Here is a 14,958-nt window from a genome sequence, read left to right as displayed (position 1 = left end):
GTCAATTAATGCTGTTACCACAGTGCAAGCAGAATGTTATGCAAAACAAGAAGCTGCTTATAAGGCAAGAGAGATACCTATTATGAGCTCTAACTAACTTCCCCATCTTTTTTAAGGATTTAAATATAACTCTTGTCAAATCTTTTGATGAACTCTATTACTGATGTTGGAAGGTGATGACTGTCAGCCAAGAACTACATTACAGTCCATAATTGAATTTCAAGAGTTGTCAAGAGCAGGCTAATAAAATAGCTGCTACTAGAAGTAAAATATGAAAGAAAGAAAAAAAACAAAGTTCTCTTCTGGCAGGATGCAAAGTGTGTTGTATAGATTCCCTATGTCATTTCTAATAGTATGTTCAATTTTTCTGGGCTACCTTTGTCTGACATTCTTCTCTTGTATAATAATGATTCATTATATATAATGTATTCAATGACTGTAACTCACCTCTTAGTGCCCAAAAATATGACTGCAGCTAGACATTTGCATTGTAAAACAAAAGCATTACACTAGGGTTTATGAAGGATCCTTTCATATTAGTTTCTTGACAGGAATGCTAGTTTTTTTTTCCTGAAGTAAAATACTGACCCCAATACAATCTTAAAAACATAGCACAGGAAACAATTAACAGCTCTTCCTTCCCTGTGCTTAGGTAATTTGACAATTTTAGGGAGAGCTGAGGGGCAAAATATTCCTTGGCCATTCAATGAGAGTGAAGAACTACACTCACTCTACTGATCATTAAATCCATGGCTTGCAGTTTGGAAGTTTTGGAAGTGTTCAAGTTATGTGATGGGACATGATCCAAAAAATACAGAAATGCAAGAAATGTCCCCACATTCAGGCATCATCCTGAATTAATTTTTCCTGTCTGTTATTCCCTGCCTGTTCAAGGCATTTATTTTCTCCTCACTGCTTTTATTCACCTCTTTTCTTCTTAATTGCACCAGGACACTGGGGGGACACACAGGATCAAGCAGTGCCCTTGGTTCTGCCTTTAGCTGCTCTCAAAGGAAATATGAGCCCAGCTACATTTTGGGTTTCACAGTTATTTACACTTCAACACCTGAGCTAAATGGAATCGATTCTCTGCTGCTACTGTACAACCTAGAGAACAACAGCAACAACAGTAACACCTGCAGGTTAGCAAAATGTTTTATTACAGTAAAACATACACAGAGGAGAACCAATGGTTATATTTTATCTGTCCTCATCAAAGCAAAATATCTTTATAATATTCCCCACTGAGTTAAAAAGGAAATGCTAATAGAAATAATTTCATTATTAAAAATATAGAATGCTTTCTACTATTTCTTTTGGTCTATATTAGAAAAGGCAATACTGAGATGATGATATGGCTTAAATATATTAAAATTTTCCCTCTGGGGAGCTTGTCTTCATCTCTAGCTAGACCACACATGGAATGAGTTCAGGAATCTCTGCATGAGAGCAGGTATCAACCCATATTAGGTATAAATTTGGTATCTTCAACCAGAGTGCCTGAGTTTGGCAAGAAGAGGGAAAGTCTTGGACACCTATTCTACAATGTTCTTATTTTCTTGCACATTAAAATTTCTTCAGTATATTTTCTTCTTCTCAATTTTTTTTTTTTTTTTTTTTTTTTTTTTTTTTTTTTTTTTTTGTCTAGATAATGCCAAGTTTGTCTTCCCTTGTTTTAACCATCACATGGTAAAGAACAGACCACCATCTTATCACATAAACTCATTTTAGCTTAGTGGAAGTGATCACCATGGCTGGTTCTTAAAAATTCTGGGAGAAGTGAAGGAATAGGGGAGAAAGAGTGACTCCAGAGAGCAATTCTGATTTCCCCCATTAACACACCTGCACTGAATGACCTCCTGGAGAAATCTCTCTCTCTCTCTTCACTAACTACAGTGAAAGCCCACAAAGACTTGGCTGGAAAGAAATAGCCCTTGTGAACCTGGAATTCACAGTCCTACAGTACCCAAACCTCCTGGGCACTGCAACCTCCATCTGTGTCTGGAGATGTTCTTAGCCACCCTCAGTCATCTGCTGTTCTTCCCAGGAATCAGAGATGCATAGTGTGGTCTTTGCAGGCCTAAAGTTCTCCCTCAAGTTGGCATTTGTGCAGCAATTAAGGCAGCAGATTGTCAGGCTTAGCTGGGATTTCAGTGTTCCATGGAAAGACAGAAGAACTGTTAACTATATTTAGCAGCTCCTGTTAAAAATTACCAAAAAGCCAATCAGGGAGGAAAAGGCTGCTACAAAACACACTGGCCTTTCCACTGAACTGAAAATCACTATCTAAAAATGACAGGAACAGCATCCTATCATCCTCAGACCATTTGCTGGACATTATTCACAGTTGCCATGTGTACAACATCCTCATCATTTTCAATCAAATGGCCAAAACTGTACTATGTTGATACTAAAATAGCAGTAGACAATCTGTAGTGCTACATCCTTGTCCACATTCCCTGTAAAACCCTGAAAATCTAAGGCAACATTAGATCACAGATGCACTGTTTTGAAAATCTCATGGGGAGGTTCTGCTACTCAAACTTGCTCTCTGTATCCTGGTGCACAAATGAGCACTGTGACAGTAGAAACACCTGGTCAATTCTTGCTGCTGTCACTTGAGCTCACTGGGAGGTGGGGCCAAGAAGGCATAATCACATTTTAAAAACACATATGTTCAAAAAAGGCTGGTATCCTGGTTGTTGATAGATTCATTTTCCTGGATATACTGGAGAATGTCCACTTCATTCATTGCCTGAATCTTGTCCTCCTTTTGCTTTGCTAGTGAAGGTGAATTTGTGCTCCTGGGGGCAACTGCTGGCTTCTGAGGCAGAGCTGGTTTGGGTGGGACCTTAGGTTTTGGTTTTGAGGTAACCTCTAAGAGTTTCTCAAAATCATCTTCAACTCTGGAATGAAAAGAAAACATCAGTAACATCATGGGAATTCCTGAATTGCTTTTTGTTTTGTAAGAAAATGCAATCTTTCAAAATAAAACTTTCTGCAGGAAAGGATCTACTCTGATAAATTTCTCTCTCCATAGAAGTTCCTGTAAGAACCATCTTTTTATGATGTGGCCTTTCAGCTCACACAAGTTAACTTATACAAGTTAATTTTACAGCATGTTTACAAATGTCTCAATAAAAGACAATTTGTGATTACTAAAAACACCAAACTTTGCTTTAGTTTGAGAAATAAATGTTTTTGACTTGTGACAGGATACTTTGCTTCCCCATAAATTTTCATGAGAAAGGAAAATTAGCCACATTCAACACTGTTTCCTCTTCATCCCCATTACCCAAAACTGAGACTGAGCATCCCCATGCTTAATCATGAGAAACTGTAAACACTAATGGATTTTAAAATTCTGTGTTCATATTTGATTCTGGGACACTGAAGAAGTTTTGTAATCTGTGACCATGCACAACAACTTTTTTTGGTGATAATTTGCTTCCGATACCAATTGAAATAACCCAGAACACCTCAAAAATTTCAGGGCATTTTTTACCTGCACTGTTTGACCCTATCAGATATGCAGCAGGCTGTGCATGCCCAACTCTGTTCCCACATGAGCTGTTAAAAGGCTTTAAGAGAACCCTTATTACAGATTATCTTGTGACTCCAAGAACTGTGTGCCTGTGGAAAGTCAAAATACAGAGGAAAGAGAAAGAAGGATGCTCTTCAGTGGCTCCACTGACAGGAACAGGATATGGTACTGGAGTCCAAGGAAGATGATTTTTTAGTTTCCTCTTCTTCATTACCCATAGGTAGGCAGTCCCTGGAGCATGAATAAATAATTTCATGTCATATATTTTTTGGTTCTTTCTCTCATCTGCCTTTTGTAGTTAGAAACATGGGATAATTAAATACCCTGAGCTGGAAGGGACCCATCAGGATCATCAAGTCAAACTTCTGTCCCTGCACAGGACATCCCAAGGATCACATCATGTGCCTGAGAGAATTGTCCAAATGCTCCTTGAGCTCTGGCAGGCTGGTGCTGTCACCACTGCCCTGAGGAGCCCAAACACCTTCTGGGTGAAAAACCCTTTCCTAATATCCAGTTTATAACTTCCTCACTGCCAGGCAATGAGGCATCTTGGGGGATTACCCAGACCCCTGTGAAAGCCCTGGGATAATTTCTGTTTCCTAAATGTGACAGTGATTCCTCCCCTTCTCTACCACACAGCACAACTGATGGGGCTTTCTGCACACAGGTAAAAGTAAAGCTGAACATTTCCATAATTTGGGAAGCAACTGATGAGGACTAACATCTCTGAGACACTTTATTCCTCCATCTCCAGTGAATATTGTTTGAATGTTAAAACCATAGGTATTTCAAGAGTTACAGCCCCCTCAAGCTAAGGATCCCACTATTACTAAGATAAACTGTATGATTTCAAGGGTTTCTTTTTTTTGTTCACTCTCATTAAAACCTGTGAGGAATTTACAGCTGTACAGCTCAGGCTGAGACAAACTACACCCACCATGAACCAGCCATGAAGTCAATAAGGACCAGCCTAAACTCTCTGGTGCAGAGACAGGCAGAACTCCTTGAGATAAAACCATTCCTGAAGTCAGACAGAACTTCTTGTGACTCCCAAAGGGAAACTAAAAAGAAACACTTTTAACCAAGTCTGCTCTTGTAAAACCAATAGCATGAACACTGATATCTAAAGCTAGGGAACACCTGAACAGATCAGCTGATGGACAGAGCCATTCACTGCCCCAGAGTTCTGCACCTTGAACTCTACCTATGGTATTCCAGCAGGCAGCACCTCAAATTGCATCCTCTCAGGAACTCTGGAGATTATATTCTCCTTTATTTTTATAAGATTTCTGACGTCTTCTATTTTTCATGATTCCTTGTGGGTGGCATATCCTATTTAACTTACAAAACAGACTCAATGTATTTCTGAATTCCTCATCTACAAAGAAATTAATTTCATTTAAGCCCAGGCCTTTCTGTTTGTTGCAAACTCTGATATCCAAGAGGTATCACACCTGTGATCACATTGCCAAGACATGTTCTTGTTCTCTTTGCTGTGTAATAAGCAAAACTTGTTAGGGCCGGTATTTCTGAAGCTTCCCTTCTTGGCATAAACAAATAGTGAATGAATCAGTGTCCATGTCATAAAGTTTTGGTCTTAAATAACAGAAAACATAATAAGAAGAGGAACAATACACAATATACATGGAGACCATATGGAGGAAGCAGTATTTTGAACTAGGTGCACTACCCAGAAAGGGCAGCAGCTCACTAATCTGGTATGATGGTACAACTTCCTAAGTTCTCTATTCCAGTTTCTGTGCTAATCACAGCAACAAAACCACTCAGCATAGCCAAAAAAATACCCCCAAAAGACCCAGTCCACTAGGTTGTGGGGGTCTTTAGGGGGTGGGGGTTTGGTGTTCTGCTTTTAAACCAAAAAGTCTTGAAGTTGATGATGTAATTTCCTTTTTATGTTCTGGATTTTTTCATGATCTTGGTTAGACAGAAGTCTCTTAGAGGGAACACAGGAGATAATATGTGGTCTTTGTCTCAAAACCTGCTATTCAGTGCTGCAGTGCTAGGCAATCTGTTTGATCCACTGCTGTTTGATCATGTGAGACACAACTGTCTTTGCAAAACTAAAGAGGTAAAATGCAAAATGCCTCGGGCAGAGATAGAAACAAAGACTTCTATTTCTTGAAAGCAAATGAATTGTTACAGTGCATAACTACCACCATATTTAACTCCAGGCCAGGAGGAGGAAGAAAAAAAATCAAGCAACTATTCTGAAACAAGATTAAAGAAAGAACCTTCCCACCCCATCTTTTATAGACAATCAGGCACAGAATCCATGTAATTAATCATGCTTTAATTAGTCTCTTTCTTTTTCTGTAAAAGAAAAGCAGTGCCACATTGTTTAAAATTCCTGCCATATTGCTGTGCTGATTCACAGAGACTACTGGTGGAAGTTCTCTCTGACACAGAAAGCAATCAAAGCCCTTGCTGAAGAAAGGCTGTCACAAAGCCCTTCATGACTGCTGGCATGTGGACTTCCAGACATAAATGAGTTCTGACTTGGAGACAGATGCAGCTGCCACAAGAACATCAACATTTTAGATGCCATTTCTCTGGACTCTGTCCCTTTTCTCTGAACCAGATCTTTGGGACAGAAATTACTCTCTGCATGTACACCATGATGGGGACAGTGACCTCTGCTTGCTGGGAATGCTTTAATGAGGAGAATCTGTAATGAAAGCAAGAGACAAAGACTCCCATAATTTGCTAAAGTATCCCAAAGGCTCATGCTTGAAGTTCAGTTGTGCAACTAACTGCAGTTCTTGCAGAAAAGACTTTCATCTTTTGTTATCTTATTATCTTTATTTTGTCTGGTGTTAATTCCAAGTATGAGAGATACCCTGTGAAGCCTTGGGGAGTGCTGTAATACCACATCTACAAATTGGGAGAAGACTTGTGCCCAAAAATAGGCAGGAGACTTCAAAGTATCTGTTGCCCATCATGTCTGCTATGGTCAGGAGAGACAGTGTGATGTCCAGCAAGGCCCAGGGAAAGATACAGGCTGGAGTTAACCCCAGGAATTCCAAGCACTGGGGGCTGTGAAGGTCTCTCCTGCTTCAGCTTTCCCCTGCAATCCATTTCAGGTAAATACAAAGTGGTATTTTAACCAGGGCCAGGAAACATGTCTGGACACTGGAATGGGACAGTCTGTATTGTTTAAATGCTACAAGAACCCCTGCATGGCTTTGGTCTGGGAGAGATTAGCTCTCCTCCAAAAAATTCTCTGGCACAACTGGAAGCTGGAGTGGGACAGGGACCATTCCCTGGAGGCAGCTGCACACAGGCCCCTTGTTCTGCTGTCCAACAGCATGGATGCAGCCTGGTGGAGCTGCCTGGCCAAGTGCCAGAGAACAGGCTCATTAGTGCAGGTAAGTCCCACAAGAAGCCCTCTGAGGAAATCAGCCCGCTGGTTAGGAAATGAAAAAAATTCAATTTTTCCAGTCTGAAAAAGTTCAAAGCTCTCTCTCCTGCCTCTCTAGGAAGTTCCTCAATCACCAGCCAAAAGCACAACTGGGGCAGGGGAGAGCAGGAAGCTTTTGCTCCTTGAATTGAGGATGTCTGTCAAAAATGCAAACAACCTGGGGTGAGATGGTTGAAATCTGGTGGTTCTCAAGCCCAGCAAATGCATCTCTTGCTACACTAGAACTTCACATCACCTATCTACATTATACTACATAACCTGGGGTGGGACAAGGATTAATGTTTCTGGTCCAGCAAAAAAATTTTTGTTTTGTTGGCAAGTTTACTTTATGGTTTTTCTAATGCTTATAAGTAGTGTCCAAATATATCACAGAAATTAAAAAATAAATGCTTGAAAACCATCCCAGAAAAATTTGTTTTTCTGTAACCTACTGCAGCCAAATGAAGGAACTTTCCCCACAGTTTTGTCATAGCAAGCAAGAGAAGCTGCCCTGGACTGGTCAAGAGAAACTGCCCTGGAGTGGTCACCAAATTCCTGACTCAGTTATTGACCTTCTCTTCTACCTGTACATTGCCCAAATAACCCTTTCCCCAGAGGACCTATATATGAACCCTCTGGAGTTTCTCAAAGCTTTTTTTTTTCATCTACAGTGATCTCATACTCTCAGGACAATGAGCATTGGTGCTGGAGATGCTGCTCCACACAACTCCTGGACAGGCTGAAGATGTGTTACTCTGAATTCAGCATGCAAATGCCTGCTGAAAGAAGAACACACAAACTTTTTCTGCTTCAAGGGTGGCCAAGCTTGGCAAACCTGAAGCTGACAAACCTGCTCAAGAAGCTCTGTGGACTGAACGATGTCTGGGGTGCATTTTCACAAACAGCCTCACCCTTAAAAAGTATAATGCTCCTGAAAGGGTTATCAGTGTAATCCTAAGAAGTAACACATCAGATCTGCCATCACAGGGCAGTAGAACTGGGATCCTGCTGCTGACACTTTTTTTCAGCACTGGAAAAAGACAAATGTTGTGCTGACAGCTGCTTCCTTCCATCTCAGCTCCCTATTCATTATCAAAGGTGAAGTTAATTAAATCTCTCCTAAAAGGCTGCTCAGGCAGCTGTGATAATTATTTCAGGCTAGGATGTGTGATAATTTATGTAATTCTGTGGGCACACAGAGCTGCTGCAACATTCACAGGATCAAGTCCAGCACTGGATTTCCACAAAACCCTGATCCATCACATCAGGCAGGCATGATTGAGATTAATGAGGCAGAAGAGTGCATGCCTGCAGGGCAATGATCTCAGTGGCATCATGGTGGGATGGGTCTTGGGACTGGAGAGCTGGAATGGAAGGATACAGGCTCTTCAGGAAGGATAGGCAGGGGATGAGAGGAGGGACTGTCACCCTGGATGCCAATGACCAGCTGCAGTGCACAGAGCTCAGACAGCAGCCTCAGATGAGGAGCCATCCAAGAACTCAGGGATCAGGATTAAAGGGAAGGCAGGGACAAATGACATTATAGTGGGGCTCTGCTACAGCCCACCACACCAGGAACAGTGAGGGGATAAGGTACTCCACAGATAGGAACAGCTTCACATTCACAAACCTTGGTGCTCATGGAAGACTTCAACCACCCCATTATCTGCTGGAAGGACAGCCAGCAATGCTTAAATAATGCAAGAGGTCCCTTGAATGCATTTGGGGCTAATTTACTTCTAGTGACAAAGGAGCCAACAAGGAGAGGTGCTAGGCTGGACTTTGTTCTCACCAAAGGAGGGGCTGCTGGGGAATGTGAAGCTCAAGGGCAGTTAGGCTGCAGTGACCATGAAATGGTGGAGTTTGAGTCTCATGGCAGTGAAGTGGGTGCTCAGCAAACTCAGTACCCTTGACTTCAGGAGAGCAAACTTTGGCCTCTTCAGGGATCTGCTTTGTAGAGTCCCATGGGATAAAGCCCATGAAATCTCCCACTGCACTTACAATGCAATTGGCTCTTCTCAATGCACAGCAGCTGTTAATATAAAGTTGGTGATTCTATTTAAAACAGTAATTCTCATTTCATATGAGCAAGTATCCACAGAGAGCAGAGTCTTCAGTTTGCAATGAGAACATTTATCAGATTCTCTTCTCCCTCATGTTGTGACAAGCACAGCCCACGCACATTTTGCAGACTCATTTGTCTCCTTAACAGCCTCTGCCTCATAAGCTACAGCCACTGCTGAGGATTCACTGCTGTGCTGACACTGCTGTGGTGCTACTGCTACAGCCATCCAGCACCATAAAGATCACAAAGGATCTGGATGCTCCTGTGTTCTGCTCTGAACATTACCTTCTTCTCATACCCCTCTGGAAGAAGGTTTTGCCCTCCTCTGCCTTAGGCAGCTCTCTTTTAACTCTGTCTGTGATCCACAGTGAGTCAGACACTTCTCAGATCTACCACACACATGTGAGCAGACCCTGAGGTACATGTGAATGTTCAGGGCACCACTGAAGAGCTCCCAAATCTGCATTATTCAGCTACTCCACTGGAGTGCAGTGAACATGCCCAGGTTTCTGGACCTACCACAGACTTGCTGGTGCATCACAGCTCAGGACAGTCCTAGATCTTTACAAAATGTGTCCAGTAAACTTTTGGTATGATAGAACTGACTGTGCCCAAGAGACCAAGATGTTTCTACTTCAATTTCTAGTAGCATATCCAGCTCTAGCCTGCTAAGGGAATGGGTTGTCACAGCTCTAGCCTGCTAAGGGAATGGGTTGTCACAGCTTCTACTCTGATCTGGGGGCTGTGGGGAGATTTCTTCAGTACCTTTTGGGAGAGTAATTGTCAATACATACAGGGCAAAGGCTTATTCCTAGGCCTCAAAATAAGCTCAAGCTCCCATGCCAGGGAAATTGCAAGGCACAGCTTATGTTGAACATTTTCTCACCACAAAGGGTCATTGCCTGTAAAAGAGACTGTGTGATTGTCCTACTGCAAGAACATTCAACACCAGTTTGGGGGGAAGGAAGGTGGGAGTGGATTCAAATGGTGCTTCATTCAAATGCTGGCTCTACATTTATGTGAACTGATTGTTCCACTGAGGCTTCCAGGTGAACAGAAAACAAAGTGCATTTTGCCCTGGAGAAAGTTCCACTATGGGATCTCAGGTGACTGCAGTGAATTTGCATAGAGGTGAAGTGTTGTATTAGGTTAAAACAGCACTGCCACCCCTCCTCCCCTCTTGGACAGCAGCTTCTCCTTTACTGTCAACTCAATTGAGTTCACCAGCCCTCCATGATGTGCAGATAACACCATGAACTGGGTTTACCAGGGGAGCTTCAGAAGGTGTTATGTACCTGAACAAGCCAGCTGATCCTGACCTATTTGCCTGTATCTCTTGCACAGCCAGGAGCTGCCTCTGGATTCCCACTAGACCACTGGCATGATTTTGTGCTTCATTACATGTATTCATTTCCAATAGGATCTTGCTGACTTATCAACTATTGGAAGCACTGAGACAAATCAGGAATAAATGAAAACTACTAGAATTTAAAATAAATGAAATAATTTCTCATGGGTTCCCATAACCATCTGGGTGTGCTGCTGTTGCTGGTGATCCCAAACTGATCTGAAAGCATGGTCTATTGGTCTCAAAGCAGACTTCAGAGACCCTTCTCTGAACATATATAATCCAAAAGAGATTAACACAACAGATGGAGAAGCTCTCTCCAGTGGATAAAAATGCAAGGACTGCACTGGAACAGGCCCTTCTCCTGCAGTCATATGAACACTCTGGATGAAGTGCTGTATGCTGAGATCACTAGCAGACAAGAAAATATTGCAAGCACACATGTGTTTTCTCCCAGTATGCCACAGCATGAAATCAGATCATGTCCTGCCCCATCAGCTTCTATAAACATCAGGTGGGCTGTCAGGGTGTAATGCAAGATGGCACCCAGCCCAATTTAACCTTTGTTTAAAGTAAGTCAGGTATTACTGCTGAGATTCCAGCACTTTTCCATGCGTAGAAAGCAACAGCTGCAAAATCACCTGCTTCAGGAGAGGTTTGGAACCACACACAAGTCTCTGTCTCCTGGGTTTAGTACCTGCTGTGGAAATCATAGATCCTAACAGGAGCTGGTTGACACAAATTAGCACTGGAAGCAGGCTGGCTTCATCACTCAGATGCCAGAGATCCCAGAAGGAATGAATTTGTCTCATTACTGCAGCACAGATTCCCTGTGTCTCTCCCAGCCTTGGTTCCCTGTTTGATCCCTGGAGGATTATCAGTGCAGGCAAACCAGCCTGGGAGAGAAATGTCAGGGATAAATGCATTATGTGCTGATGTTACCAGTGCTACACTACCAAGGGAGAAGCAATATATTATAGCCTCCTGCTCTAGCCCTCCTTCCCACTAGATTAAAAATTAAATGCAGGTTGATAAAGACTCCTTTACTGCTGTGGAGATATGCACAGGATCCTTCCTGGAAGCATGCTGGAAGCCTGAGCCATCAGCATGAAAATCATTCCTCCTGTGGCTAGAGCCCCTGATTTCAGGTCCCTGGAGCTGAACTGCTCTTTATCTCTGGGCTTTGGTCCCCACTTTTCACAATGGAGGCCAAGTTCCCTGTGGAGTGTTTGCAGGAAGCAGAAGTGTCATGTTGGAAAACAAGAATAAGATATGATACCTTGGGATTTAAGGCTCTTTCTTTGGAGTCACAGAATAATTCCTTGCACCCCACCTTTCTCAAAGGGTCTTCATAACTTTCTTTATAATGTGTTTGATGTCCAAGCTCCATGGCACACATCACATTTTACTTGTCAATACAAGTATTGATTCACAGTTTGCATTCTGAGTATTTAAGCTTTGTTCCCAAATTCATCTCTTTCGAGTTCTAAATAACATCTCAGGCCACTCTCATCCCACATGACAGATTTAAATGAGTACCTCAGCAGTTCCTCAATGTCCTCCTCAGGATCCCTGCTCAGCACATACTTGCTGTGCTCACAGGCAGCTGGCAGCAGCAGTGAGTCACCCAGTCTCACCACTCCACCGAGGTCTGGGTCTTCAAAAAGCTTCAGATCTAGAAAGGGGAATCAGAAGCTGCTGTAGTTAAATCATGCTATGTAACACAATGCCTGCACTAACTAGTAAATCTGGCTAGTTGGGTTAAAAGATCATGTAGACAATTCTTTTTTTTTCCCCAAAAACTTCCAGTCCACTAAGTACAGTGATATTCTGCACTCTAAGGACTTGTTAAATCTGCTTTTTCCTTGCATTCAAAAGTAGGTCACATTACTCTTGTTAGTGTGGCCTGAGTGACTGTAGGACAGCCAGCTTCCCCAGACCTTAATATCCCAGTTCCAAATGTTTACAGACAACAGCTATGGGAGCTGCAGGTTTCATTTACTTTTTCTAGATGATTCTGCTAAGCTGAAGATTTGCCTTAACATTTCCAAGTCATTATTTAGCCTGTATACTATGCATCACTGTGATTTGAAGGCTCAGTTATACATATGCTTTAGATAAAACAATCTGTGTATATATAAATATAGAACAGATTTACTCTCTTTTATCTTTCTTTTGGGATCAATTGATGAGAAATCTTTTTCTAGGTCAAAGAGTCCTTCATTTGGATCCACCTCCTCTTCAAAAATGGATAATTTGGGCTTCTCTTCCTTGGCTGGAGGAGCAAGTGTCTTCTTTGGTTTTTTAGTTCTAAAACATAAGAGAAAAGAAAGTTAGCTGCAACTTTTCATTTAACAAGCAAGACCTATGGCTAGAAAGTCTCACAAGCTAAAAATAAATGGTGGGAGGCTAGGAAAGGTTTAGACAAAGGTACACACACATCTGTTAATTGCTGGCAGGAAAGGGATAAGGAGCTGGAGGGACAGTTGGTCTGGCATTATCTAGCTGGACCCATGTTGTGTATTCTTAATGTCTGTCAAAGGCCCCAGTGGGAATGAGAAAAGCAGAGCTAACAATGCTGTACTGTGCAAACTACTACTCAGAGAAACACTTAAGCAGTTTTACTCCTCCCACACAGAAAGCTTAAAACAAGAATGATCAGTTCCATCAACACTGTTTGAGCCAGACAAAAAATAATGGCTTGAAATACAAAGTGCAAGTTGGTCCATTGCACTGATCCCTGTGGACAGGTTTTAAAAAATCCCTCTGGCTCCATTTCCTTGCCAGTTCCTGATTGCTGCATACTCCTTTCATAAAGGCATTAGACACTCCCCTCATTTGCACATGGCTCAAACAAAGGGAGTTGACTCCCCTTCCAAGAGCAGAGTGAAATGCACCTGCCTCTTGCTCTCATACCCAGGACTGACATTCCACCAGCTGAAGCTACAAGGCAGCTCTCACAATAAGGCAGCTTGAGTTATGAGGCAAACCAGATGGTACAGAAAAGAAAATTTAGACGACAAAACCCTTTGGGTGTCAAGTCCAATTCAAACCAGTCTGAAAGAGAAGCAGTCCCTAGTACAACATGCCCTTCCAAAGTAATTGCCATATTTCAGAGATCTTCACTCTCAGCAGCCCTGGCTCTGCAATTTCTAAGGCAGCCCCTTTGAGTGCCTCTTCCAATGGAAGATCTGATCTTCTCTGCAGGGAGCAGGTCAGGTTTCAGCCTAGAGCAAACCCAATTATCAGCACTTAACATGCCACAGTCATCAAAAACTCAGAACAAGGTCAAAAGATTACACACACATTCCAAGTACATGAAAGAGTCTTGTAAAATCCTCTTCCAATTATAGCTGCACACAAAAGCAGAGTCCAGTTACTTCCAGATATTTTCACGAGTTTATTATCAACAAACTGGAACTTACAGATGGTTATTACCTTGCTACTATCACTTTGTGGCAAATGCACCCTAAGAACAAGCCCCATGCAGACCTTAAATATTGATTTATTTGGAAATATACCCTATTTGATACTCTAAAGCTATCTGCAGATGTCAGCAACTACTATTTATGACAAAAACCTACATTTTAAAGCAGAAGAAACTTTATTGAATTTCTTTTTTTTTTCTTTTTTTTTTCTTTCATTCATATTCATCTGGGATATATGCCTCCAGTAACTCCTGAATTTGAGCTACTTTTGAAAGCCAATTCCATGTAACTTCTTCAAACTGAAGAATCTGTAGAAGACCTTTCTTCCAAAACCTGTCAAGATCTAAAGTCATAATATGTACAGGCAGCTTTTACCCAGGATGCCTACACAAACTACTGTTCATTGCTTTAATAACTGTAGTAAGGGATCTATCACACAAATGAGCCTAATTATTAAAGGAAAAGATAACCTAACAGCAACAAAACCAAAAAGCAGTAGCACTGAGTCTTTCAGAGCTGACAAACTGAATAAAAAAAGGATTTAGTAATTACAAATAATTCCGATCTACAAGGGAAGAAATAACCTTTATTTGCATAATTCATACCTCACAAAGTATTCTTTGAGAGGTGAATGATAATATAGGTGAGAATTTGTCAACCTACAGAATGCCAGAAGTCTTTGACAAGACCCCTGGTCCATTTAGAGAGTTACAACAGCTCTCCTGATGCATAAGAGCCCATCATGGCACAGGTAATTATATACATTACATACACTGCCAAGAAACAGATCTCCACCCCAGTGAAGTTAGCAAGGAATTTACTATTAGTTAGCTCAAGTATTTGCAGTAAACAATACCAGAATAGTGGGAAACACCAAAGAAAGGGAAGAGAATCACAAACAGACCAGCATGTAAAATGGAAATAATGGAACTGAAAGGTTCTGGTAACAACTTTCTGTGTAATCTGGCACTAAACCAGCCCACTGACATGGGCTTACTTTCTGTTTGGCCAGGGGACTGCACTGGCAGCTACAGGCACAGGGCCAGACCCACTGGGCCTGACTGGTACCAGTAGGAACAGGAGGAAGTTGTTTTTCTGCCTTCAAGTTGTTTCCCATCACTACCCTTCTAAGGAAGTCACTGTTGGACTGCCAAG

The 14,958-nt window shown here is 41.8% G+C and overlaps 1 protein-coding gene across 1 annotated transcript in view; it reads right to left on the bottom strand.

Moving 5' to 3' along the window:
* Positions 1–1,137: 1,137 nt before the first annotated feature.
* The window catches only part of HS1BP3 (HCLS1 binding protein 3), a 50,307-nt gene continuing 36,486 nt past the window's right edge, over positions 1,138–14,958 (bottom strand). Inside the window, exons 5-7 of the mRNA XM_079297829.1 lie at positions 12,534–12,685; positions 11,915–12,050; positions 1,138–2,906 (exon numbers count right to left, since the gene is read on the bottom strand). Of these exons, the coding sequence (XP_079153955.1) occupies positions 2,678–2,906; positions 11,915–12,050; positions 12,534–12,685 (517 nt within the window). The 3' untranslated portion in view covers positions 1,138–2,677. The remainder of the gene's footprint in view (positions 2,907–11,914; positions 12,051–12,533; positions 12,686–14,958) is intronic.

This window comes from Erithacus rubecula, assembly GCF_903797595.1.
Source record: "Erithacus rubecula genome assembly, chromosome: 2".
Taxonomy (NCBI): Eukaryota; Metazoa; Chordata; class Aves; order Passeriformes; family Muscicapidae; genus Erithacus; species Erithacus rubecula.
Note: the sequence above shows the minus strand (reverse complement) of the source record. Positions and strands in the feature narration are given on the sequence as shown.